The 26,907-nt window shown below is 46.3% G+C and overlaps 2 protein-coding genes across 3 annotated transcripts in view; one reads left to right on the forward strand and one right to left on the reverse strand.

The window, feature by feature from the left end:
- Nucleotides 1-366: 366 nt before the first annotated feature.
- On the forward strand, nucleotides 367-6,883 carry neil1 (nei-like DNA glycosylase 1). Of its 2 annotated transcripts, none has more exons than XM_063197393.1 (11): nucleotides 367-438; nucleotides 1,255-1,784; nucleotides 2,421-2,540; nucleotides 3,154-3,241; nucleotides 3,375-3,471; nucleotides 3,768-3,889; nucleotides 4,210-4,237; nucleotides 4,342-4,421; nucleotides 4,652-4,865; nucleotides 5,405-5,527; nucleotides 6,396-6,883. In XM_063197393.1, exons 2-11 carry the CDS (start codon nucleotides 1,306-1,308, stop codon nucleotides 6,449-6,451), a joined length of 1,407 nt encoding a protein of 468 aa, XP_063053463.1. In that variant the 5' UTR covers nucleotides 367-438; nucleotides 1,255-1,305; the 3' UTR covers nucleotides 6,452-6,883. The 2 variants fall into 2 exon arrangements, with proteins under 2 accessions (XP_063053463.1, XP_063053462.1); XM_063197392.1 differs by having other exon boundaries at nucleotides 5,402-5,527; nucleotides 6,396-6,882.
- Nucleotides 6,884-6,937: 54 nt separating this feature from the next.
- The window catches only part of man2c1 (mannosidase, alpha, class 2C, member 1), a 54,961-nt gene continuing 34,991 nt past the window's right edge, over nucleotides 6,938-26,907 (reverse strand). Inside the window, exons 16-26 of the mRNA XM_063197394.1 lie at nucleotides 22,721-22,882; nucleotides 22,307-22,389; nucleotides 21,986-22,080; nucleotides 21,705-21,809; nucleotides 20,496-20,652; nucleotides 19,361-19,504; nucleotides 9,812-9,921; nucleotides 8,916-8,995; nucleotides 8,523-8,671; nucleotides 8,211-8,314; nucleotides 6,938-7,951 (exon numbers count right to left, since the gene is read on the reverse strand). Coding sequence (XP_063053464.1) covers nucleotides 7,837-7,951; nucleotides 8,211-8,314; nucleotides 8,523-8,671; nucleotides 8,916-8,995; nucleotides 9,812-9,921; nucleotides 19,361-19,504; nucleotides 20,496-20,652; nucleotides 21,705-21,809; nucleotides 21,986-22,080; nucleotides 22,307-22,389; nucleotides 22,721-22,882 — 1,304 coding nt within the window. The 3' untranslated portion in view covers nucleotides 6,938-7,836. The remainder of the gene's footprint in view (nucleotides 7,952-8,210; nucleotides 8,315-8,522; nucleotides 8,672-8,915; nucleotides 8,996-9,811; nucleotides 9,922-19,360; nucleotides 19,505-20,495; nucleotides 20,653-21,704; nucleotides 21,810-21,985; nucleotides 22,081-22,306; nucleotides 22,390-22,720; nucleotides 22,883-26,907) is intronic.

Genomic DNA, 26,907 nt, shown 5'->3' on the forward strand with positions numbered 1-26,907 from the left:
AAACCCTTGAGTTGAAAGTTTGGTATTAGCTGTCGAAATGATTCTGGGAAATATATTTGAACTCAGCACCCAGAGTTGGGTTAGTGTCTTAAATTGTTTAAAAACACACACACACACACACACACACACACACACACACACACACACACACACACACACACACACACACACACACACACACACACACACACACACACACAACAAAATGCTCAAAATCTAATGTGTTCCACAAAAACGTGCTTGGTGCTTGCTGCATAATGTTGATTCCTGTGTAATCGTGAAACAATGGAATTTGCTTTTGCTTTTTTCTGTGTGGGCCACCGTACCAATAGACCACACTACAACTCCCGAGAGCCTTTGCTTTTCGTTTTGTAAACACCGCGCACGCTTGATGATATAACCCAGTGATATGTAACACAACTTTTCGGATTCACACAGGTAAGCAACGCGTGCAATTCCTCCTCGTTAACGGCATGTGAATGAATAACTAATAATCGCAGGCACTTATAATTGGCATGACTAATCTCCTGACGTGACTGCAAAAAAGCTAAACTGTCTTCTTTTTTGCATTGAACTACCGGTAGTCTATCATAGTCGCCAATACCTGGCTACACTAGCAGTCGTACAAAATCGTTACGCAAGCAAAGCTTCATAGGCTATGCTGTATTAACTACAGTGCATATCGATGTGACCCGTCTCATTTTGGCAAACAATGTGGTGGTTTGTCATCCAAGCCATGCCATGCATTGTTAGCGTTGGTGCAACATAGCCGCAGCCCAAGCTTACTTAACACAGACAGAAGGAACACAACAACGTCGCACAAGAGAAGAGTACACGTGTTATGAAAAACGCGTTTCATGCCTAGTTTGCTTAATTCCAAAGCTGCGTGTAGACTCAAACACTTCTTATCCAAACCACAGGTAGGCCTTGTAGTTGTAGTTAATTCCTGTGGAGAGGCTCTCATTCACCAATTCTAAAACCCCTGCTTAGGTTGAGGACACACATCAGACGTTCTGGGGCTCTGAGAACACACAATTAGACAATGCACTGGTGTGATGCCAAGTATCTGAAACTTAAAGTGAAAGTGATTGCAGTTGACCTAGCTGGGTTACTTAGTTGGCTTGAGTTGAAAGAACAACACCCGCCCGCCAAGTCAAAACGTTTACAGAAAGTTTAAAAAAGGATCATGATTATGAACTGTAAAACTAATTGTCACTGGAAATGTAACACTATGTCCATGTGCTATACATCCAGGTCTGTTTTCCAGTCGCGTGTGTAGGCCTACTGCTGTACAGTAAATTCACCATGCCAGAGGGGCCCGAGCTGCACTTGGCCAGCCTGTACGTCAACAGGATGTGCGAGGGACTGGTGTTCTCCGGCGCCGTGCAGAAGTCAGAGGTCAACAAGAACCAAGAGGTGCCTTTCTGTTGCGACGCTTACCGTGTGAGCGCCGTCTCGAGGGGGAAGGAGGTACGCCTCACCCTCACGCCCATCAAGACCGACGAAGAGACTGATAATAAGCGCGCCGCCAGAGGGGCCAAGAACCTGGTTCAGAACAACCAGGAGCCCATGGACATCGTGTTCCGCTTCGGAATGTCCGGGTTCTTCCGGCTAGGCCCGGAGAGCGAGCTCCACAAGCACGCGCATCTACGGTTCTACACTCGCGAGGAGCCTCGCCGGGTGCTGAGCTTCGTGGACGTGCGGCGGTTCGGGAGCTGGGAGCCCAACGGCACCTGGCAAGCCGATAGGGGCCCCTGCATCATGTTCGAGTACCAGAGCTTCAGGTGAGGCCCCAGAAAAGTGATTTAAGCACACCTGGGAAACTCTGATTCCCATTGTCATAGTGACAAAGCTTTCCTGCACATGCACAACAAAACTGCATTTATACCTCACCCTTGCAAGGGGGCAGTCCCCAATCGTGCCGCAGGGGAGCAGTGCGGCGGGAGCTCAGGGTACCTCAGTAATGGAATTTGAGGGAGGAGAACACTGGTTAATTACTCTCCCCTCCACCCTGGCGGGTTGGGAGTCGAACCAGCAACCTTTGAGTTACAAGTATGATGCTCTTACTGCTTACCCATGACTGCCCGAATAGGAGGCATCTAGAATAGCCTCCAATCATTATGCTTTTACTGGCTTTCTCTGGTGTTTGAATAGCAAGAAATCATTACACGGGTGGGCCCCAGCAAAAACACCAGGTGGAGCTAGCCTTAAAACATAGGTTGACTTTTTATAAATCATTATATTATTTAGGTGGGCCTTATCAGGTGGGCCTAGCCTGGAAACATATGGCTTATTTCTTTTTGATTGGATGGCCCTGTTTTGCCAGATTTGATTGAAGTGGGTTGCTATTTCTGTGTAATTTGACTGTAAGTGATGCTTACTCAAGTCACACCGAGGCCTCTAACGATGCTCTCCCACAGGAACAATGTTCTGTCGCATCTGGAGGACAAGGCCTTCGATAGGCCCATCTGTGAAGTCCTGCTGAACCAGAAATACTTCAACGGCATTGGCAACTACCTCCGAGCAGAGATTTTGTACAGGTGACCCACACACTCACATGCACGCACCCTATTTTCTTTTTATTATATCTTATTTTTTTGATTAGGGGCTATGTAGAAATGAACACAATCAATGAAATGTAATTGATGCATACTGTACATCTTGCCCTTTCATGCGTCATATCAGTTAGCCTCTTGCTAATTTTCAGGCAACTTTTGTGAACCTGCTGCAATGTGCCAGAACATACGTGGCATCAAGACATACTATACGGCGATGAAAGATGATGTTGTATTTGTTTAGCTGCTCAACCCCCCTGTTAATGGATACTGTTACTCAATAGAAAGTTCATGACCCTGATACTCAGACAGTTGAGTGTAATGTACAGTATTTGAACTGTTAGGTTAACCGTAGCTTCATACATTACTCATTACATTAAATGGACAAGCCCATGCATCTCTCTGCAATTAAACCAATGACCTGTTGTAGCACAAGTGGCCTTTCTGTCCAAAGCGTGCCGCCCTTGCAGTTGATATATTGTCGGTTTCTTTTTGAACTCACGATAATAAAAGTCCTTTGTTCTTGTTGAGTCAAAGACCAAAACAAGAAAGCCTCATTGTGTTTGTGTTCCCTTGCCTTGTCCCTGTCTGGTTTTAGATTAAACATTCCCCCGTTCGTAGAGGCACGCAGTGTTTTGGAAGGTCTCCGGTCACAGAGCGAGGAAGATGATGAGGACAAGAAAGAGGTGAAGCCACAGTGGAGGAAGAGATGAATGCATGACTCACTGTCTCTCTCTTTTATGTATTTGGGGTAAACCCCCTGACAAACTTCAATGACGGCGACAACAACTATCCTCTTCTTCACTCTGTTCTCCGCAGTTGAATTCCAAGCCGGCAAGGAAGACTGAGAGAGACATTAGTCCTCCTGACCTCCTCACCCTGTGCAACACGGTCCCACTGGAAGTTGTGAAAATGGGTATTGTGTTGCTCTTATTATCCCTTAAAGTCCCTCGCATGAAGTGTCACGCACCACACGGTGTCATGCAGAGCTGAGATATTGGCCATTGGCCATCATCCTTGCATATCCATTACTGATCTCTTCAAATTCCTATGGTGTTTTCTTTTAGTCAATGTCTAGACTTTTTTAATTTATGGACAATAAATGTTAACGTAAAATTGGGCATGTCCCTTACCATGCACCAGGTTTTGTCTTTTAAAAAAGAATAACACCAATGTATTGTTCCCCCGATGACCTTGCTCCATGCATTGCAGGAGGGAAAGGTTACGACCCCCAGAAAGAGGACTATTCTGAGTTTAAGGCCTGGCTCCAGTGTTACTATGTGGACGGCATGAAGTCCATCAGAGACCACAACAAGAGAACCATGTGGTTCAAGGTGGGTCTCTCTCTCCAACACACACACACACACACACACACACACACACACACACACACACACACACACACACACACACACACACACACACAACACACAACACACACACACACACACACACAATGGTGCTGTGCAAATGGAAAGACTGTTCCTTAGGAAAGATCTGGCCACAGGTTGACATTTCAGCTACACCCAGAGTACAGTGTACAAGTGTGCTTTTGTGTTTCTTTCATTTCTGGAATAAGACAATATGACTGTTATCATCCTGTGTTCCGAAGGGGAAGGAAGCCTGATTTTGTTTAATTTATGTTACATTTCAGGGAGATCCGGGTCCCATGGCTCCAAAAGGTAAACACTCTCCTTAGTTCACACCCTTCAGAGAAGTATTCTTGTCCTATTTTTTAAAAACAGCCATTAAAATGTGCTGCAATTTTTATTTTCTATTCAAAAAGATCCAAAGACACCCAAAGTTAAAGCTAAAGCTACGAAGAGGGTGAAGAAAGAAGACCATGACTACACAGACACTGATAAGGTGAGTGTGTGTGTGTGTGTAAGTGTGTGTGTGTGTAAGTGTGTGTGTGTGTGTGTAAGTGTGTGTGTGTGTAAGAGTGTGTAAGTGTGTTATACAGTATGTGAGTAAGGGACCATGACTACACAGATGGATGGAAAGGGAAATGGGGTGCTTTCCATGTTTTTCATTAAAGGCGTGTGTGTGTATGTTTTGAACTTGCAATGTTCACCACCTCTGTTCCTTTTGTACAGGCTGCCAAAAAGAAACGCACAAAGTCCAGCAGCACAAAAGAGAGCAAAGTGAAAGCGGAGAGCAGCACAAAGGCAGTCAAGGTGGAGAGAAGGGTCCCTCGTAGGGCCAGCGCATCAAAGCCTTCCAGAAGCATTCAGAAGGAGGAAGAGGCGGAAGACCACCATGCCAAGGAAAACGCAAAACCGAAAGGCCGCAGAAAGAGCAGCACAAGTGGTAACTATAAAAACAGTTGATTAAAAAAATGCTATTTTCAATATGCCCGATTGGCGGTAAATATGTTGTAGTTCATGTTTTTTAATCCATGCCAATGGAAGTCAACTTGTGAGTAATTCTTACAGAACTGTATATCTGAGTGTGTTCTACCAATATTACACAAACAAATGAAATAGTAATTGAGAACGTGCCAAGGAAAGGAACAAATACGATTTTTGATGCCGATCGGAATTGAAAGAATATTTCAACATTGCAAGATTCGATTGATATTTACGATAGTTGTGGCAACAAAATGAAGAGTAAAATTGAAGTGCCTTGGCAAAGGTCTGCACTCTAATGGCTAACTGATATCTGAAACCCCTGATCCAGTGGCGTGGAAAATCTGCCCTGACTAGGTTCTAAATGATATGTGAAACCTTGTTCCAGTGTTGCGAAGCAGGACAAGCAGTATGAATGCAAACAATATTTGAAACCCGTGGTGCGGAGGAGATCTGCGCTATCTAAATGTTAAGTGGTATCTGAAACTCTTGTTCCAGTAGCGCGCAGGACGAGTAGTGTGGTCGTGAAACGAGGCAGAGGCTCCCAAAATGGCCGGGAGGAGGCTAAGACGCCACAGAGCGATAAGACACGAACAAGAAGGAGGAACAGCAGCACAACAGCTGGTGAGGAACACGCACATGCCCACACACACGGACATGCATGCATGAATACACACACCTACATGCACAGTGCATGCAAAACCGCACACGCACACACACACGGACATGCATGCATGAATACACACACCTACATGCACAGTGCATGCAAAACCACACACACACACACACACACACACACACACACACACACACACACACACACACACACACACACACACACACAGAGTATATGAGGGCTGAGTAATAGCAGCTCAACAGCTGGTGAGGATCCTACACACACTCACACACAAGCACAAGCAAATGTATGTATACACAAATACATCCACCTGTATATAGAGTACACACTCTACAGTATAGTGTTTTTATAGCCTACATAGTAAGAGTCTACGTGCTGCACCAACCTTATAATGTACACAACTGAATGAACAACATAGTCTTGCTCTCCTAAATCACACCAACACAGTCACTTGTGTTCAACCACAACTACGCATACGCACATGCATATTGTGCAATAAACCTCCCATAAAAGTTAAACTATGCAAGCACTCACACCCGCCCATCTTTTACGTGGCTTTTCCTGACTGAGACACACACACACACACACACACACACACACACACACACACACACACACACACACACACACTTAGTGTCTGTTTACTCATCCACTCAGAAGCTCTCAGTGGGAGGGAGTAAGCACTTTGACACACAGACCCCCCATCCTGTCTCTCCCTCTCTCACACATGCACGCAGCATGATTAATTATTCTATCTCTGTCCAGCTCATGTACTGTAGAGATAAAAGTTGTTTTCTTAGCGATATCATGTCTCAAGCCTCTCATCGTGTGTGAATGTGTGTGTTTGTGTTTCAGAGCCTCAGAGACGAAGTGGGAGAGCATCCAGGGGCAGTGTGAGACAGAGCAACTAAGTGGATGATCGGATGGAGGTCACTGGACACTGATTCACTCATCTCACACACACACACACACACACACACACACACACACACACACACACACACACACACACACACACACACACACACACACACACACACACACACACACACTCCCCCTCCTATCCTGTCTTATTGTACTACACTCCTCAGTTGTAATACAACATTATCCATACTGGATTAATACAACTGGTTGATATTTTTTAAAGCTCTGATATAACGAGATGGTGAGCACAAGAACTTGAATTGCATTCCTCAGAAACACTCGTCACACCTCCAGCATTGATACTGATATATGCGGTTTTGTACATTATAATTTTTACTTGAGAAAAAAAAACATTTTTACTGAAAAAAAGAACCCAAAATAAAATGCCTTCATGTTTTTTTAAAACCTAGTTTCCTGAGTTCTGTGTATTCAGTGTGAATGTGTTTCAAAACGTGAAAAGAATCAAGGTGATTGGCCATCTTGTAATGGTTTATTTCACAGTTGTACAGAAAGTTGCGAAAGACAGACAAGCATCGATTACAAAAGCCCACTGTATTGTACAAAAGTGTCTATGTAAAAAAATACACACACACACACACTCCCATTATTGGAGTGCCCGAGAGTGCACCAGATTGATTATGGAAGGAAGTTCATGCCCTGTCAAGGGAAGCAATCTGCAAGCCAATCAAGGCTCTTAAAACATAAGTGGCCCCACCTTCCTTTCTATGTTTCCCCATGCCTGACTCTCTGGTAGTGTGTGTATTCCAATATGCACACTCCCGTCCTGCACTTGTACTTGTGGCCTTGCCCCGCCTCCGTGGAGAAAACAAAGTTTCCCAGCTGTCAGCCTAGCCACAACAACTTTTGGGGGTCTGTTTTCCATTCACCATCTCAGTTGCAAATGAGGAAATGACATTAGAATTGTGCTTTTGCAATTCATTTTCTGTTGTTGTCAGTGACATCATCATGAGGTCACAAGCAGGCAAGCAAGCAAGGGAGGATGGAAGTCAACACATTGGAATTCGCCCTGGTAGTTGGCTTCAACCAAGGCATTCTGAATTTTAAATGGGATGGTTGGGTTGAACCAAATGTCACGATACCACATCATACCCACATTTGTGTCATATGCAAACATAAGGACGAGATTCAAAAGTCAAGAAAATGTCACATTTCCCAGACCTATGTTCATTGTTTCAACCAGCCAGATACCAGACGAGTCAGACAAGCCCATTGACTTTTCTCAGGTCCACAAAGACCATTGAGACCATGACTAGTGAGTTAGTCATGATTATATCCCCTCTTCAATAACCCCCATGGTACTGGGATGGGAATGTGAAGGGAGGGAGGGGTTGTGGTCGTGAGAAGGCGCTGCTCACTCGAGGAACAGCAGAAGTGAGCGGACTTGGAAGGGACGGAAGTCCATCGAGATGCCAGATGAGGTCACGGCCACCCGCCCCTCAGGGTCGGCACGCTCCAATAGGTCACACCTGGACAGAGGACAGAGAGAAGTTGCCAAGATGTTAAGTTAATAATGTGCTCATTTGAATTAAATGCATGGATTTATGGATAGATGAGATTAAATTTGAATGAAAAAAATGCTCTTACAAGTCTTCCACAACTCTTATAATTCTGTGAAATCATTGTGAGCTAGCCACAGCATGAAATTGTGGGTGCAACTTTGCCAGCACTGTATTGTGATTCAGAGGTGTGTGTGTGCGTGTGTGTGTATGATGGCAGCACACTTACTGCCAGGCTTCTTTCAGGGCCAGGGGAGTGGAGACAGTCACGGACGCGCTGCCCCCATGCGATTCATACAGACGAACAACCAAAGCATTCTTCTTGGTCTCCGCCTGATATGGGAGAGAGAGAGAGATCGTGTGTGTGTGGTGTGTAGGAAGTGCTGCACAAGGGCATAGCCATGGTCAGCCCGCCTTTCCTCTGTTCAGTCAGATTGGTGGATGTGGGCATTAAATAATGGCTGTTTTGTCAGCCAAGGTCACATTTACAGACGGGGAAGGGTGGACGTAGGCAAGCAAGGTTACATCCAGGGCCGCGTACCTGTTTGATAGTCTCGAGCACAACGGCGTCACCGCTGACGGAGAAAGCGCTCCAAGGCTGCTGCAGCTGTCCAATGGCCTTTGGCATCAGACGAAGCGGGAAGTTGAGATTGTAGGCATGCTGAATGACAGACGCTTCCTGGAAACACCCTGTTTTCAGGCACACAGGACATATTTATTTGATATACGGTTCCCATTTAGTGCACTGAAGTGAATGTTTTTGCAAGTAATTGCACTCTTGAGGCAGGAAGCTAGGAACAAACTCAATGCAAGACATTTCAAAACATGATCAGCATACAGTAATAGCACAGTGCATTGGCCATTTAAGCCAAGACAAAAGGCAGCATGAAAATCTCTTTGAAATTGGAAATGCATTCGCATCAATGTGTCCTACCCATGTGTGGCATGAGGGCGTAGGTGAACTGGTGGCTTCCCATGTCGGCATGGAGATCCGGAGCTTTGGGCGCGCGGAGTCTGAATGATCAAACACACAGCGATTACTACAGAGCTCTGACAAGAATTGAATTCAGCAGTCAGTGTTTGTTTACAATCAAGTGTAAAGAGATCCTGCACACTGTCCATTCCACCAACAATCTTTGAAACAACGTTTCGGTCATCCGACCTTCACGTTGTTTTAAAGTTTGTTGGTGGAATGGACAGTGTGCAGGATTTCTTTACACTTGAATGACAACCCCACTGGGATAACATCCTACGCACCTGCCCAACTACAGAGGTGTGCAAAAGCGTCTTTGTTGAAGTGTTTGTTTACAACAAATTATTTTATTGGCACGTACATTGTGCCAAGACAAACTGGGTAGTGTAGAATATGCAGTGAAGTTCGATCAGTCAAAACTGCACAATTGCAGTAGAAGCAGTATTCTGTCAACTCATCACAATGAGCAATACGTGTATGTTTAATTTACTATATGACAGGACATACAGTGATTGCAGACAAGGAAGAGAGTCACTGGAGCATCTACAGATGTGGAAATTTCACTGTTTTATTGGGCACGTGCCAAGAATAATGTTCCAACATTGTCGGTCACGTCTTCTTCAGAGTCAGTATGACTTATTGACTCTGGAGAAGACATGACAACGTCAAAACGTTTGTCTTGGCACTTGCCCAATAAAACAGTGAAACCTCCACATCTGAATATGCTCCGGTGACTCTCTTCCTTGTCTGCAATCACTAGTCCTTTCCTGTGATGCACCAGATTATGAAGTACAGGAGCGTGGAGGATATGTCTCTTCTCTACAGGATATACAGTATGCTTGTGTTGCTGTACTCACAGAGACAGAGTGAGCGTGTTGTCGTGGCAGGAGTAGCCATATTTGCAGTCGTTCAGAACTGCCACACCAAAGCCATGCTCCGACAGGTCAGCCCATTTGTGACCCCACACCTGGGAAAGGAACAGGAGACATGTCTCTTTGTCAGTCCCATCAAACTCAACCGTTATCAACCATTATTTTTTTAATAAAGGTGGGAATAATGTGTTTCTTTCTGTCTGATCCCATTTTTAATGACATTCATCATCCTTTATCAATATAAGAACTATGTCTTCCAGAAATGTTTAGTTATTTGTTTATCAATCAATGAACTACATTGGTTCATTAAAATTAGTGCGGCAAGGTAGATGAGTGGATGAGAATTTAAGCGCAGAGGTATAACTTTATCCTACAGCAGAGCCATTGTCTGGAGCCAAGTCACCCTTAACCATTCCGTATGATGATTGCCAAAAGGCAGTTCTATTTCGTTCCTTCTGACCGCCAGAGGCGGTGCTTTCAGCACTGAATATTCATCTTACGGATCAGCAGGTCGAGAATTAATATCAACAAAGTAACACGTGACCTGGGTGACGTCACCCGGTGACCCCCGTGTCAGGGGTTAAGACACCGGTGAACCCAGGAAGCGACGTCTTTCATCTTCTCGATTGCAGGTTTCGAGTTGATCGTTTGAGATTTTGGGATTGACCTGACGCTTTGTTCGTTTCGCACCCATAGGGTTGGGGCTGTGGGTTTTCCACCCCCCATGAAACGGCGTTGGTCGCTTTTTCCTTTGAGTATCTCTTTCACATTTACGATGTGTCCGACTCCGACTGAGTGTTATCCGCTCGGTGGAGGAGGGCTGGCTAGGCTACCTAGCCTGCCTAGCCCCTGGCTCGAGGCACTGTTCTCGCCGACTGGAGGCTAATAACTTGTCCTTTCCCGTGGAAGGTAGGCCGTTTTCTGATCATGTATTAACTGCTACCGCGTTATCTTCAGTGGTGTTTCCCGCAACTGGATTTGACGAGCGGTCTCGTGGCGTGATACGCTTTCGAGTTGGGATTAGGTATTAACGCCTGCCTGCCTATGTTGGCCATCGTTTGGGTAAGTGGACTGTCATTTACTGTTTCGATTTATTTTCGCGGTGTTTCTCGCCGCGGAATGTTACTATTACTGGGCGATTGTTGTGACACTCGACGCGAGCTCAGTTACTTGGGTTCGCGTGCCTGTATTTACGTTACGGCTTCATTGTTTGTACAGTGTAGCCTGTCTGTACGGTTGCTCCACGGGCCAGTGTGTTTCGCTGTGCCCTTGCACCGTTGGCGTCACGCTGCTCCAGAGATTCAATCTACAATACAATCTCTCTCTCTCTCTGGCTGCACTCTGCTCACCCCGGTTGTTATTCCTGCCGGGTTGTGTTCTTCACTGGTTTATTATTGTCTGTTTTCACCTGGGGTGTCTTCGCCCCAGAAGTGTATATTTGCCTTGCATTTCTATCACTGTGCTACTCCTGTCTGCCCATGATATTGACTGTGCTTATGGTATGTCCTCTATTGTGAGTCACTGGGTGTACAGCGCCTACCGACTACATTGCAATGTAATGTACTTTACTTTACTTTATTTCTTCAGGACATTGCACATGAATGAACGTATACATACATGTACATATATGTAAATATGGCAGATTGTAGCCCGAGGGCTAATTTCCTAGCCTGATAAACCAGACTAAATGTGGATGTCTAATTTAGTCTGGCCTCGATGCATAATACATCCGAAGATTGTTGATGAGAACAACCTTCCCTCAAAACCCTGCCCGCTTTGATTCAAAACACATCTTTGCGCCAGATTCATGGCATTCTGGCTTCATTGAATCATTATGCGAGGCCAGACCCACCCGTAGACAAAACATTTTGCCGTCCAGCGGGTGGCGCTGGTTCACCAGGCTACTAATTTCCATCTGGTGTCCAAAATAGGCCGAATCCAAAATGTTAATGTCCATTGTTATTTGCTTGTCAGCTTGGTGTTGCCGCCTGGCTGCTGGCTCCTGTTGGCTACACTTGGGGCGTCCTCGCCCCTTGTGTTTTATATTTGCAGTATTTGCTGGACATTGTAGTGTCATCTCCTACCTGCTGCCAACTTTTTACCTACTATTGGGGTGCCCTCGCCCTGTGGGTATGTGTTGTTTGTTTGTTCCCTTCTGTGTGTTGCAGTGTTCGCTTCCCGACACGGGACCCTCGTCTTGCCTGATTACTGGGTTTCTTCTTGGCTGCCATTGGATGTCCCACCCCTTCTGTGTGGTATTCACCAGTTGGCCTGGAGCTCTTGCATCGGCTTACCACTGGGGTGTCTTCGCCCTGCTGTGTGTATTGCCTTGTTTACCCGTCGGCCCTGACTGTCCGACTGCTGGCTTCCCTCTCGGCTACCACTGGGTGTCCTCGCCCTGTGTGCCTGCCCTGCCTGACTGATGCATTGTCGTCTAGGCCCCTGGGACTAGTGCCTCTCCTGCCTGGAGCTGAGATGCCTGCGGCTGAGGTTGACAGATGTGACCTGTGCTGCTTGCTCAGGTCTGCGTGCGAGAACACTTACGGCCGGGCTGACGCGATTTGGCCCTCGGCCTACAGTTCCGCTGGCCACTGGTGGAGTTGTCGGCCCTGTTTTGCCGACCTGCAGCCTCTGACACACGGTGACCGTGTTTTCAAATGTCCCTGCTGCTAGCGACCCGGACGGTCGCACGCCGCCGCCACGGCTGTCGCCCTCTGCCGCCACGGCTGTCGCCCACCGCCGCCGCGACTGTCGCCCACCGCCGCCACGACTGTCGACCACCGCCGCCACAGCTGTCGCCTGCCGCCGATGCCCGCACCATGCCCTCTGTTCAGGTGACACAGTCACAGCCCAGTTGCATTGCTTGTTGCATTGCATTGGCACTGGGCCCTTTCTGGGTGGGTTGGCCATGGGTGTTTTTCGCCCGATGGCTACATTTGAGTGCCGTACCTGCTACTGCTACAGAGTGGGTTTCTGGCCACAGGTGGCCTCCACCCTGTGGCATGCTTGTTGATGCCATGGCTACTACAGCTGCCACGGCGTGCCGCTGGGCCATACGCACCCTGCCATTCCGGTTTACATGGCTTGCTCGGTTGCTTCGCATGCTTGCGCGCTTGCTCTCTTGCATGGCTGCATGACTTGCATGAGACCGCATGTGTGCTCCCCGCTCCTCTGCTGGTCTCTACCATTCAGCGTCCTGCGACTGTCTGTCACTCTCCTAGATACCGCCTGCTGTCGGCTGTTTCATCCATTGGCTTCTTGTGGACGCCCAGAGCACCTCAACCGCCATGACTACTACAGTTGCGCGTGTTGCTCCGCTTCATGCCCCTCTGTGTAGCTTGCTTTTCCCTACCTCACGACTGGTTCTAGTCGTTCTCCTGGGTTTGGCTGACCGTGGGTGTCTCCACCAGTCAGCTCCTTGCATGCACCGTTGGCGTTTCCGCCTGTACGACTGCTGCTGCTCTGGGTGAGTGGTTTCACACCATACCCTGTTTTATGCTCTTTGGCACTCCTGCGGGACTGTCTGGAGTCTGTTGGCCTTGGCCGACTTTCAAACCCCCCGTGGAACGTTTGTGATTACAGTTGGTGCCTTCGCCTCTTCTGCTGTGGCTTCGGTATGCAAGATATGCTCCTGGCGTCCTGTTGTCCGCTTTTGCCCACTGTCGTACGTCTGGCATGTCGACGTCCTCCTGACCTGGTTGAGCCTGGGACTCTTTTGCCCCTTGCTCGCGGAGTGTGCCGTTGGGCTTAAGCCTCTGTGACCGGTGCACGTGTATGTCGGCATTGCTGCCCTGGGTACAGGACCCAGGTGCTTCCTTCATTGTCCTCGACTGTGGCGCGTAGGTCGACTGCTGCACGTCGTCCCCCCGAGCTCTTGGGCTATGCGTGGACTTGCCATGGGCTACTTAAGAGTGCCATTGGTGCCGGCACCACTGCAGCTGCGGCTGCTACTGGTATGTTGGAGCGTTACCGCTCCTTCTCCCATTGTTCATGATTCCCCACTTCATGTGTGGTATATCCGGGGGTCAGGATGCCACTCTGACTGCTACTACTGTACGGGAGTGACCCCACTCCGGGCTCTCCCTTCGAGTTTTCGGTGGCTTACGACTGTTCGCTCTGTTGGCCTCGCTATGGATGGTCTCACATGAGTGCTCTGGGCACCGGTGGGCGTACACGCCCCTACGGCTGTGGATTCTGCATCTGGCTGGTTCAGCTTCATGCTCTGCTGTCTGCTGCAGGAGCATCGCAGTTGGCTTGTCATGGGCATCTGTGCCCTGTGTCGCGCACCTTTCCCGCTGGGCCCGGCTTGTTGACGCTTGGACTGTTTACGCGTCTCTGCTGCAGTGGCTGTACCTACTACTGGTTACCCTGCCTGTCCCGCCTGTCTATACCCATGGCCCCTATGTGGCCTTTACTGGTGTTTGGCTGACCGTGACGCTGTGCGCGATGGGTCGACGATCAGGCATTGGCCGGGCTGCGGGAGGCCTCCATCTATGGCCCTGCCGGGTATTGAACCACTTCTGACCGCCCTCCTTGCCTTGCCGGTCAGGGCGTTGATCTGGCGGGGTGCACTGCCCTGGCCACTTAGACACGTCGCAGATGAGCTCGTCTGCGAGGTCTATGATGCAGCGCTGCGTACGACGTGCATTGGGTTCTTGATGTCCCATGTCTTGTTGGCCTTCTCTCGGCCCCCATGGACCGTTTTGGGACGCCCCCTGTGAGTTCTCTCTGACTCCTGGTTGCTGGCATTCGCCTGTCTGGCCTGAGTGCCGGGGCAGAGTCACACAAACCTTGGCCTTGCTGGAAGCAGTCTGCTCTCTTCCGGCGGCCCCTATATGTCCCTTTTGGTCCGTCCGCTTTGGGCAAGCCACAACGCGGCTTTTGTGTCGCACCGGCCGTGCAGCCGATGCTGCATGTGGTTTTGTTTCGCTCACACTGTTGTTCTCGACCTGGTGCGCTTTGCCCTGTTCTCGACATGCAGACCCCCGGCCTGGTGTCTCTAGGCGTCTATTTCTGCTTATGACCAGCGTACTCGCGGGCATTGGAAGTGGAGGCTCTCCTTCCTTGCTCTCCGCCCCTTCCAGGTGTTGGGCATGCCGACCTCGGCATCCCACGTTGTCCCTCTTGGCCTCCGCTTGCTGAGGCCTCTTTGGGTTGGATATGCCGTTATGGCCCCTGCCAGGTCCTACTGTCGCTGACTGCTCTACATTGCGACCCTGGAGGTGGAACTCGCGTCTGTTCCGCTCTGCCCTTGCGCCGTGGAGTCATGCCCACTGCTGCTGCCCTTGCGCGGTGCGGTCGTGCCCACTGCTGCTGCCCTTGCGCGGTGCGGTCGTGCCCACTGCTGCTGCTCTGGACGGTTGGTCTGCGGTGGCAGTCCAACACTGCCTGCGAACCTGTGGGCCCCTGATGATGGCCGTACCTTGGATGAATGTAGGGACTGGCCATCCTGATTGCCCTCAGACGCTCTCTGGCCTGTCTTGCGGTCTTGTGTGGAGCGGGCGGCTCATCTATCATGTGCGCCGCCTTGAGTCCTTGCCCTCTCTGGGCCTGTTACCGTGGCTGCTTCAGGGGCCAACCCCAGTCTGCTGGACCTGGGAGCGTCTTCCTTATGGGCGTCCAGTGCCCTGTTGTTGACCTTTTCCGTGGTTCGCCTCTTCCATTGTGGCTCCTCCCGTTTGTGGCACCGGGTGGTATGGTACCGCTACGGGGTGGCACAGGTGTCCCCCGTCAACTGCTATGCTAACTGCTTACTTGCTGCCCCCTGTGGTTCTCACTCAGGGAGCTCGTGGATCCTTTGGGCCAGGTTACACTGGCTTCCATGTGGCCGTTGGTACGTGCAAGGACGTGTACGGCACGGCCTCCTCGGCATCAGGCTGCACCGTTGCCTGGTTTTCTTGATGTTGCCCCACATGTTACTGTGGTGCTGTCGGTGGCTTCAGGCCGTCTCAGTAGTACTGACGACGGGTAGGCACTCCTCATGACTTTGTTGGTATTAGTCATCCAGTGCTGAAAGCACCGCCTCTGGCGGTCAGAAGGAACGAAATAGAACGAAGGTTATGTATATAACCACGGTTCTATGAGTTCCGGATGACCGCCAGAGCTTGGCAGTCACTCGGAGTGTGTTCGAGAAGATTTGCCAAGACGTCGCTTCCTGGGTTCACCGGTGTCTTAACCCCTGACACGGGGGTCACCGGGTGACGTCACCCAGGTCACGTGTTACTTTGTTGATATTAATTCTCGACCTGCTGATCCGTAAGATGAATATTCAGTGCTGAAAGCACCGCCTCTGGCGGTCATCCGGAACTCATAGAACCGTGGTTATATACATAACCTTCGTTTTGTTCTTAAAACCCTAACGCAATATCACTCTAATTAAATGCATAAAAGGATGAGTTTGCCCTCACCTTGGACATCAGATCCACCCAACCCCCCACACACCCCTTCTCAAATCACAATTTTATACATGGTCTCTTGCCCTGCAGCCTTGTAACCATAGGCTAGAGGTGGGGAGCCGTTTTTATCTGAGGGCCACTTCAAATTTTACTATGAACACCAGGATTTCCACCTGCACTTTAGGCATGTATTGAAGTTGGACACATTTACAACAGACCCCACCTTCACTAGGTCCCCTGAAAATATAACCTAATTATATTGCAGAGTAATTTCTAAGATGCCACATGTCATATTTCATGTGAAACTGCATAACGTTAAAATTATATCAGGGGCCGGATAAGACGGCCTCCGGGTACGTGAACAGCCCTAGAGACATAGGTTCCCCACCCCTGCCATAGACAGTACAGAGTTGGATCTCGCAAAACCCACATCCCAACAGACTCACCAAAGGTTTTTATGGCGCCAGACCTAAGGATCAATGAATCCGATCCATATTTACTAATAGCCAGACTACTCTAAAGTGCTTGAGTATTCCACCTCGCATTATTCCCTTCCTCCAGTCTATGCATGGAAAGTACAAAGCAAAGGGAATGTACTTTGATGCACAACTCAAGGAAGTCCATTGATTTTCCTTGTCAGGAACTGCAGCCACAAATAGGTACATGTGTGCAGATAGGCTGAGAGCTAGAATTTGTCCAGCCATTCATTAACTAAGGCAGCTCATTCTACTCTTGTAAACTATACTACTGTATAGCCTAACCATCTGTACCAAAAAAACTACATATATTTTTTGAAAAGTCCTACAGTCCTGTCTATTAACCATACTATTCTCAGTATGGGGGGCATTGCGGCGCAGTGTGTGAAGCCCCCCACATTTGGGCTGGCATGCCCATGGGGACCCAGGATCGAGTCCGGCCTGGGTTATGTCCCAACCCTGCCCCATCTCTCTCTCCCCACTCACTTCCCATCATAATCTCCACTTTCATATCAATAAAGGCACAAAAGCCACTAAAAATATCTTAGAAAAGAAAAAAAAACTCTCAGTATGGCCAATCAGTATCGTCTTACTCACTTACAAAGTGCTGATGGTTCCTGGCACAGCTGATTTCCATCACACTTCAAGTGGGCGCATTAAAGAGTCAGGCATTGCATTATACTGAAATCTACATCAGTCAGTGCTCTCTGCTGAGTGCAAAAGAGCGTAATACATTTTGCAAAGTTACAATGTAAGGCAAATCCTTTGGAATCATTTCCTGATGCAAATAGTTAGTCCTGTTTTGGCAGGCAGAGCAGGAAAGAGGTTTTGGGATGAAATGATCCAGGCCTATGGGTGCTCTATGTAATATTTTCAAGTTAATTAATCACCTTAGCAAGTGAATCAGTTCTGGATTGAGTCATTAGAAGGCGAATAATTACTCTCTTGATTGTTAATGCTATTTTAAACACATTGTCTCAATCAGCGCAGAAAGATACAAGTGGGAAAAAGCGCTGTGACCCCCCCCAAAAAAACCTTATTTATTTATTTTTTTAATCGAAAAATATTCGAATTTGGTGTGGTTTTTTTTAGATATCCTTTGGCCTTTTTGCCTTTATTTGTAATGGGACAGTCAAATGGTAGACAGGAAGTGAACGGGGAAGGTTTGACAAAGGACACAAGCCGGAATCGAACCCGGGTTGCCGGTGTCGCAGTGCAGTGCCCTACCGCTTGACCCATGGTAGGGCCGTTTGGTGTGATTTTAAATACGACTTTGACCTCAAGTCCTATTGGAGGCCCTGGTCCACCCTCTTGCTTTCCTTTGCCAAGACCTGAAGCTTATAATGACCATTTCCTACTGAGGATGTGGCACAAAGTGCATGATGGCATGTGGGAAAATAGCACAACAAGACAAATTGTGCAATGAATGAATGGTTGCTATATTTTGACTTCCGGTGCTGGCATGTGCTGTGAACCACTTTGCTCCCATTGACATGAGCTAGCATGAAGCATGTTCCTCTGATTATCTACCATCTTTGGTAAGTGGTCTGGCCTGTGTACCATGGAAAGGAAGAACCACACACCAATGAGCTTCCTTTTTAATCCATTGTTGTTTCTGTGGGTTTACTATATGATCAAACCTTATTCACCAATTCACCATTGTGTGAATATCCTCTTCCTTCATAATAGGCATGTCACATTTTTAGGTTTACATTACATACGTTTACATTAATTGCATCAATGCATTTCTGTCAATGATGTTTTAGCATTAGCACACAGGGTGGTCCAACCACAGCTAATGACAATATTGTACGGATTAAATGATTTTCTTTTGTTTTTAGTTCATTATCTAAGAACGAAGCATATTGATTGCAGTACATTAATTACTACCGGTAATTAATTTATTGCCATTAGCTTTAGCTGTACCACCTGACGTCTGAGCCCAAAACAATGTTATTGACCCGTGTACTGTACGTCTGAAACCCTCAAACATGCTGTCTCCAGGCTATATATTGACAAACTGTGTGTGTACCATACATTTCCAGCTAAATCTGGAGCACTGGCTTTTCCTCAGGGGTGCATTTCTCAAAACCATAGTTATTAACTACTTTAGCAGCTTTCTTGTTTGCAATGCAATTTCCAATTTGCCAACTACCAAAGTTGCTAACTGGTTAGCAACTACACTTTTGAGAAACAAACCCCTTGTTTGTTTGCCTGGGTCTTGCCCGGCTTGTGTAGTTCCGCGCTGCTTTGTGAACTCCACTACTAGGTCTGGGAGAGAACGCGTTAATTGGCTCCGCCTTCAGAAGGCATGGATTTATCAATCATTCTGCCCATCCTCGCCACCAACAAATTCCTTCAAAAACGTTTTATAGTCTATAATCTGTCCTATGACTCCTCAATGCGAGCTGCCTTTGATATTGAAGCAATAAATGCTCCGTCAATTTTCTAGCTCGAGACGTGCAGGATTCCTGCAGTGTTACAGACCTCTGTGTGTGTGTGTGTGTGTGTGTGTGTGTGTGTGTGTGTGTGTGTGTGTGTGTGTGTGTGTGTGTGTGTGTGTGTGTGTGTGTGTGTGTACCTCCACTAGGGGGTTCCAGAGCTACACACACACATAGGTCTGGTGAGAACCAGGCTACTGGTTTATAGGTACAGTGCGGTACCTCAAAGCGGGCCCAGTCCCAGGAAGTGTTTCTATGTGTAGGCCTCTGTAGGTGTCCAAACTGGATCTCATAGGTGGCGTTGGGGTTGCGGACCCGCACTGGGAACTCCACCTTCAGGAACTTATGGCTTTCTGCCCATTCCACCTAGCACATGGAGAAATTACACATTTTAATAACAACGATACACACAGCATAACAAAACTATTCTTGGGTCTCTTCAGTGGTAATACAGTAGAAAAGGGGTGACATCTCTGATTCAGCTGATGACCCATGTATAACCAATGGTCTATATAGCCTATCTACGCAGCAACCTTGAATACGTTTTTTATGAGCCGCAACAAGGGCATACAGTAACTAAGCGCATGAGTCACTCCTTCTTCACATATGGCAGCATGGGAGCTAGGAATAAGGTGGATAGGACAGACAGATATAGAACAAGGTCATGTTTAGTCTAAATGATACACAGGAAGACGGTTTCATTATTGTGTCGGCTGACTGCTTAGACAATGTGTGTTTATGAAGTGTGCATCTACATCCCATCAAAATACTCTACATCACTGCCATAGTCCGTCACTTTTTCTGTCAGTTTAGACTCTGTTGTAGGACTTTTTTAGGCTTTGTCTAATAGCATAGTATAGTATAGTATAGTATAGTATAGTATAGTATAGTATAGTATAGTATAGTATAGTATAGTGTAGCACAATTGTACCACATTGCACACTTGAAATGTGCATTATACCATCTTGGTCTCAAATAAGCTCTAATGAGCATTTCGTTAACCTGAATTATTGAATTATTGTGATTGTAGAACTTCAGGTAGGACCAGTGTGCATCCAGGATAACTCACCAGAGTGCTGAACCTGAGGTTGGGGCAGTGTGCGTCCATGATGACTCACATGAGTGTTGAACTTGAGGTAGTGGTAGTGTGCATCCAAGATGACTCACCTGAGTGTTGAACTTGAGGTAGGGGCAGTGTGACTCACCTGAGTGTTGAACTTGAGGTAGGGGTGGTGTGACTCACCTGAGTTTTGAACTTGAGGTAGGGGTGGTGTGACTCACCTGAGTGTTGAACTTGAGGTAGGGGTGGTGTGACTCACCTGAGTGTTGAACTTGAGGTAGGGGTGGTGTGACTCACCTGAGTGTTGAACTTGAGGTATGGGCAGTGTGCATCCAGGATGACCTCCTGTGTGATGGCGCTGCGGTCGCTGATCCTCAGGGAGAAGGACACGCTGCCACGCAGACCACCTGACCTCGTCACTGCAGCCCGCTTCACCACTTCCACTACGGGCTTCCTGTGGACACACACACAGTCAGTCCAAAGCCATCTACAGTATATGATAAAGAGTTTAATTACACCGTTGCCATAGGATCCTGCTGGTGGCGAAATTTGTCCATATATGATCAAACATGGCCGATCTTGCGGTTTTGCACAGCCTTCACAAGGTTCTAGATATAGAATTAATTTCCAAAGATAGAGTATCATTGAGGACTCTGAGAGGAATTGATAAAACAAGTGTAATTACTTGACCTTAAATGGTAACTTGCATCAGGACAATAGCGACACAGCCAACTTTGTAGAATTACAACACGTAACCAAGCCATGTTAACACAAACGTATGGCAGCTATGGGTTTACCTGGAACCTTCAAGGCTAGTAGAAAACCATGTGACAGAGATCAAAGCATAGGGTAACTCTGTCATATCTACGGCTCAGAGTCAGTCGGTTGGTCATGTGATAAAATGGATATGTCGGTAAATCACTATAATGCTCAATCATCTAGCCAATACTCTGAGGCCGTGTGCACACATTAAGCCGCATTAAATATAGATGCATCCACACAATCAGTTTTCTGTCGACAATTTTTTTCATGAATGAATTGTTTTCAACATTTCTTGCGAGTGTGCTTATGTGGTAGTGAGTATTTGGTACAGTCACATTCATGTATTATCCTCTTTCATATGTTAAGCTTAATGGCACGAACAAGATGATTCTGACTGAAGGACCAAGCTGCCGGTGTGTGGAGTCATAGCCAGGGGTGCAGTAAAGGTGGTGATCAAGCCTGTAGAGGAGGGCCCAGAGCAACGGAGAGAGAGGAGGGAGAGAGGGAGAGGGAGGGAGGAGAGGAGGGGAGAGGAAGGGGGAGAGAGGAAGGGAGAGAGGGAGAGAGAGAGAGAGAGACAGAGAGAGAGAGAGAGAGAGGAGAGGGAGAGAAAAACCTTGCTGCCAGCTGGAGAGCAGCTGGAGAGCAGGTGGGAAGGATAGGTGGGCTGACAAGGGAGAGAACAATAAAGGTTGTGTGTGTGTGTGTGTGTGTGTGTGTGTGCGTGCGTGCGTGTTTCTCGACCTTGTCTGGAGGTGGTAGTCCATCACATCCCAGGCATCCCAGTATAAGGGCACGTCGTCAAACACCACAAACTGATTTCCAAGGCAACCGTCAGCAATGGCTTCCCTGAAATTAAGAATTACGAAAAGGCAGTAAAGAACGCTGAGTAAATGGTGAGAGAGGGAGTCTGAGGGTGGTAGCGAGAGCTCTGCCAGGGACTTTCACTGGCCCAGTGGGTAGAGTCTGTGGCTACTGTGGCCGTCTTTTGTTTAAACAAGAGTGTGCAGCTCAAACAAACTCACCTATTTGTGTTCGCCAGTTTGAGAGAAATGACACAACCCCTCTGGTCCAGCACTGCTTTCAGGATCCCATTGTCCATGTGCACTGTGCCATCAGCCTAGAACAGTGGCAAGTTATTTTTAGTGTGTGCGTGTGTGTGTGTGTGTGTGTGTGTGTGTGTGTGTGTGTGTGTGTGTGTGTGTGTGTGTGTGTGTGTGTGTGTGTGTTAGCTTTCAAATCAAATGTTTGTTCTTCTTGGTTTCAATAATAATATAACATAATAATGTCATATAATATAATACGTATAATTTATATAATATACAGAGGTGTTAGTGGATGCTTACTTGTGGCGTGACTGTAACCGGACAGCTGGGTGCCAGGTTTTCCTGAATTACGGCCATGCCCACGCTGGGTACTGTAATCAGAGCTGTGGAGAAAAGGACACCACATCCCATTGCATTATGGTAAAGGGCATCATGACTCAGACGGGCAGGGCTTCCTTTAAAAGCCTGAGCAATCAACTTGTTTTATTATTCATGATAACTAGACCACTTCATGTATCAACTGGTTGATTTTTTTTAATTATTATTATTATTTAAAAAAAACTTGGTCTTAATACTTAATTATACTTTCAGTCTTTTCTTTCTTTCTCTCTTACATTTTTATTTTTATTAATTTATTGACTTCAATGCAATGATTAGTTAGAATGATTGTATTTAACATAAGGTGAGTGGGGCCTAATAGGGTAACTTGTGTACCTAGCTTAGGCGGCCCTGTACCCTCCTGTGTTGACAGTGAGACAACCTCAGTGCGCTCCCAGGCCAACGTGTTGAGCACAGCGGAGCAGGCACCTGTCTGGACACCTAAAGCCAGGGCCTTACAGGCCTCCTCCAACAGTCTGGTACCGGAACACTCGATCTCTGAGGAAAAAAAGTACACATTCCCAAAACTACTGTTAAAATAAACACGCATATTCTCTTGCATAGGAGTGATTCTACGATTCGTCTGCGCTTTTAAGTCCATGGATTTTATTTACCAATTCCGCTAACTATTAACTGCATCCAATGATGTTTTGGACATTAGCACACATCTATCTTTCATATAATACAGAAAGTGTAGACATGGCATTATTTCCCTCAGCAAGAATGAATATTTAATACTGGTTTTGGGCGTTTTCATGCAGTCCTGTTTTCCAAATGCCAGATTCAGTCTTCATATTAGCATGTAAAGAAACTTGTTTTGCCCAAGACGATTGCAAATGTTGATTCACAGTAATCATCACAATATGACAAAACTGTCAGAAAGGCCACTGTCCTTTCCATTATACATGAAATTTGCCATTTTGTGTGTGTCCACGAAAACTGTGTTCACAGTGTCACGGTCTGAAACCCCCTCCATAAATCACATGTAGAAAAACACAGATAAAGCATACAAATACATGAATTGATTAAGATGTTGTGGTGGAACTTCTGAGGTCCTCAGTTAGCACAACACCATAAAAATGGCTGAAATGTCAAGCCGTGTTACCGTCAATGGTGTTACAATTAGCTATGACAGTTGAGGAGGAGTATGTTTTTGCCAATTTATCTCCATATTGACAGATAAATAAACTAAACTAGAAATGCATTCTCACAGAAAATGCTGGAAGCGGGCTTGCCTTTTGGGGCAGAGATGAAACAAAGTACTATTGAGAAAACAAAGCTAAAAGAAATCTTGGAAAAACTCCATCCACCCAGTCAGAAGTTATGGGCCCAACAATTCAGCCATCTTGGATTCAGCCATCTTGAAAGTGTTGTAGCTCTGCGTTTTGGGGATATACTAAATGACATACATGGTATTTTAAGTTGGTTAAGGAACACTGCATATGATATAATTTTGAAAATCAACATGGCTTCGAGCGGGATCACAACCTCCATATCTGTAATCCAACCCCTTTGCCATTGATATTAAATGACATACAATACATGATATTTCAATTTGGCTAAGGAACACTGCATATGATATCATTTTGAAAATCAACATGGCTTCGACTGGGGTTCGAACCTCCAACCCCCATATCCCTAATTCAGCACATTTGCCATTCATACTAAATGACATACATGGCATTTTAAGTTGGCCAAGGAACACTGCATATGATATCATTTTGAAAATCAACATGGCTTTGACTGGGATTCGAACCCCCAACCTTCATATCTGTAATCCAGCACATTTGCCATGCATACTAAATGACATACATGGCATTTTAAGTTGGCCAAGGAACACCGCATATGATATAATTTTGAAAATCAACATGGCTTTGATTGGGTTTCGAACCCCCAACCTCAATATCTGTAATTCAGCACATTTGCCATCCATACTAAATGATATACATGGCATTTTAAGTCGGCCAAGGAACGCTGCATATGATATAATTTAGGAAATCAACATGGCTTTGACTGGGATTCGAACCCCCAACCTCCATATCTGTAATCCAGCACATTTGCCATGCATACTAAATGATATACATGGCATTTTAAGTCGGCCAAGGAACGCTGCATATGATATAATTTAGAAAATCAACATGGCTTTGACTGGGATTCGAACCCCCAACCTCCATATCTGTAATCCAGCACATTTGCCATGCATACTAAATGACATACATGGCATTTTAAGTTGGCCAAGGAACACTGCATATGATATAATTTTGAAAATCAAAATGGCTTTGACTGGGTTTCGAACCCCCAACCTCAATATCTGTAATTCAGCACATTTGCCATCCATACTAAATGATATACATGGCGTTTTAAGTCGGCCAAGGAACGCTGCACATGATATAATTTAGAAAATCAACATGGCTTCGGATGGGATTCGAACCCTGAACCTCCATATCTCTAATGCAGCGGCATGCATTACCACTAAGCCAAGCAGCTAGCTGTCATACACAGTCCAGCAAGACTATATTACATTGCATTGCAGAGCTCAACAATAGACTTCTAGAATGCTTGCTCGCACCTGCTCGTTAAGAATAGAATCTTGAGACAGTGGCAGTTAAGATGGAATCCTTCATTGGGAGCACCTGTTCTGATACTAACTGACAGTTAGTATTGAGCCTTTAACAGGGGAGAAATGAGAATGAGTTTTTTGTCTTTACAACATCGTTGTAAAAAAACTAAAAGGAGTTGGCACGTGTCCTTTTCACAGATCGGAGTCATGCTTGTGATCTCTCTAACAGTCTTTGAATGAAGTTTATAGGTTAAATTTTTCAGGCACAAATGGACCTCCGTGTGGGACATGCGCTGATCTCTTGAAAAATGCACTTTTCAAAAGACTGGGATTCTCCATAGAGGCAGGCCTGTTTTTTTTACAAACCTGCCATTTAAAAAGTATTGGGAGTTGGGAGATGAAACTTTCACAATTTGGAGACATGCCATAGAGCTCGCTAACAACGCGTCAACTAAACTTCTAGGTGAAAGTGTTGATGTTTTATGACCGAAAAAGCCTCCTACACTCTAATGTCTAGAGTGGCGGAACCTTGGTTCATGAAGATTCCACCATGGTTTTCAATGGAGACCCAGGCTTTCACAAAATCGCCAAAAACGGGAAAACGACAAGAGACACGGAGAAGCCTATAACGATACGCGATCTCCAAGCCGAGCCGGTCGTTTTAGTGTTTGAACGGTGTCTCTATCTCGAAAGGCCTAGGAGGAGATCCATTTTCTATTTTACTGCTGCCCTGCACAAGACCAACTAGAAATGCATTCTCACAGAAAATGCTGGAAGCGGGCTTGCCTTTTGGGGCAGAGATGAAACAAAGTACTATTGAGAAAACAAAGCTAAAAGAAATCTTGAAAAAACTCCATCCACCCAGTCAGAAGTTATGGGCCAAACAATTCAGCCATCTTGGATTCAGCCATCTTGAAAGTGTTGTAGCTCTGCGTTTTGGGGATATACTAAATGATATACATGGTATTTTAAGTTGGCTAAGGAACACTGCATATGATATAATTTTGAAAATCAACATGGCTTCGAGCGGGATTAGAACTCACAACCTCCATATCTGTAATCCAACCCCTTTGCCATTGATATTAAATGATATACAATACATGATATTTGAAGTTGGCTAAGGAACACTGCATATGATATCATTTTGAAAATCAACATGGCTTTGACTGGGATTCGAACCCCCAACCTCCATATCTGTAATCCAGCACATTTGCCATGCATACTAAATGACATACATGGCATTTTAAGTTGGCCAAGGAACACTGCATATGATATAATTTTGAAAATCAACATGGCTTTGACTGGGTTTCGAACCCCCAACCTCAATATCTGTAATTCAGCAAATTCAGCACATTTGCCATCCATACTAAATTATATACATGGCATTTTAAGTCGGCCAAGGAACGCTGCATATGATATAATTTAGAAAATCAACATGGCTTCGGGTGGGATTCGAACCCTCAACCTCCATATCTCTAATGCAGCGGCATGCATTACCACTAAGCCAAGCAGCTAATTGTCATGCATAGTCCAGCAAGACTATATTACATTGCATTGCAGAGCTGAACAATAGACTTCTAGAATGGTTGCTCGCACCTGCTCGTTAAGAATAGAATCTTGAGGTTGAAATGGAACCCTTCACTGGCTGCACCTGTTGTGATTGACTGAAAGACAGTTAGTATTGAGCTCTAAACTGGGGAGAAAATGAGAATGAGTTTTTTGTCTTTACAACATCGTTGTAAAAAAACTAAAAGGAGTTGGCACGTGTCCTTTTCACAGATCGGAGTCATGCTTGTGATCTCTCTAACAGTCTTTGAATGAAGTTTATAGGTTAAATTTTTCAGGCACAAATGGACCTCCGTGTGGGACATGCGCTGATCTCTTGAAAAATGCACTTTTCGAAAGACTGGGATTCTCCATAGACCCAGGCCTGTTTTTTTACAAACCTGCCATTTAAAAAGTA

The sequence above is a fragment of the Engraulis encrasicolus genome, chromosome 4 (assembly GCF_034702125.1).
Source record: "Engraulis encrasicolus isolate BLACKSEA-1 chromosome 4, IST_EnEncr_1.0, whole genome shotgun sequence".
Lineage (NCBI taxonomy): Eukaryota > Metazoa > Chordata > Actinopteri > Clupeiformes > Engraulidae > Engraulis > Engraulis encrasicolus.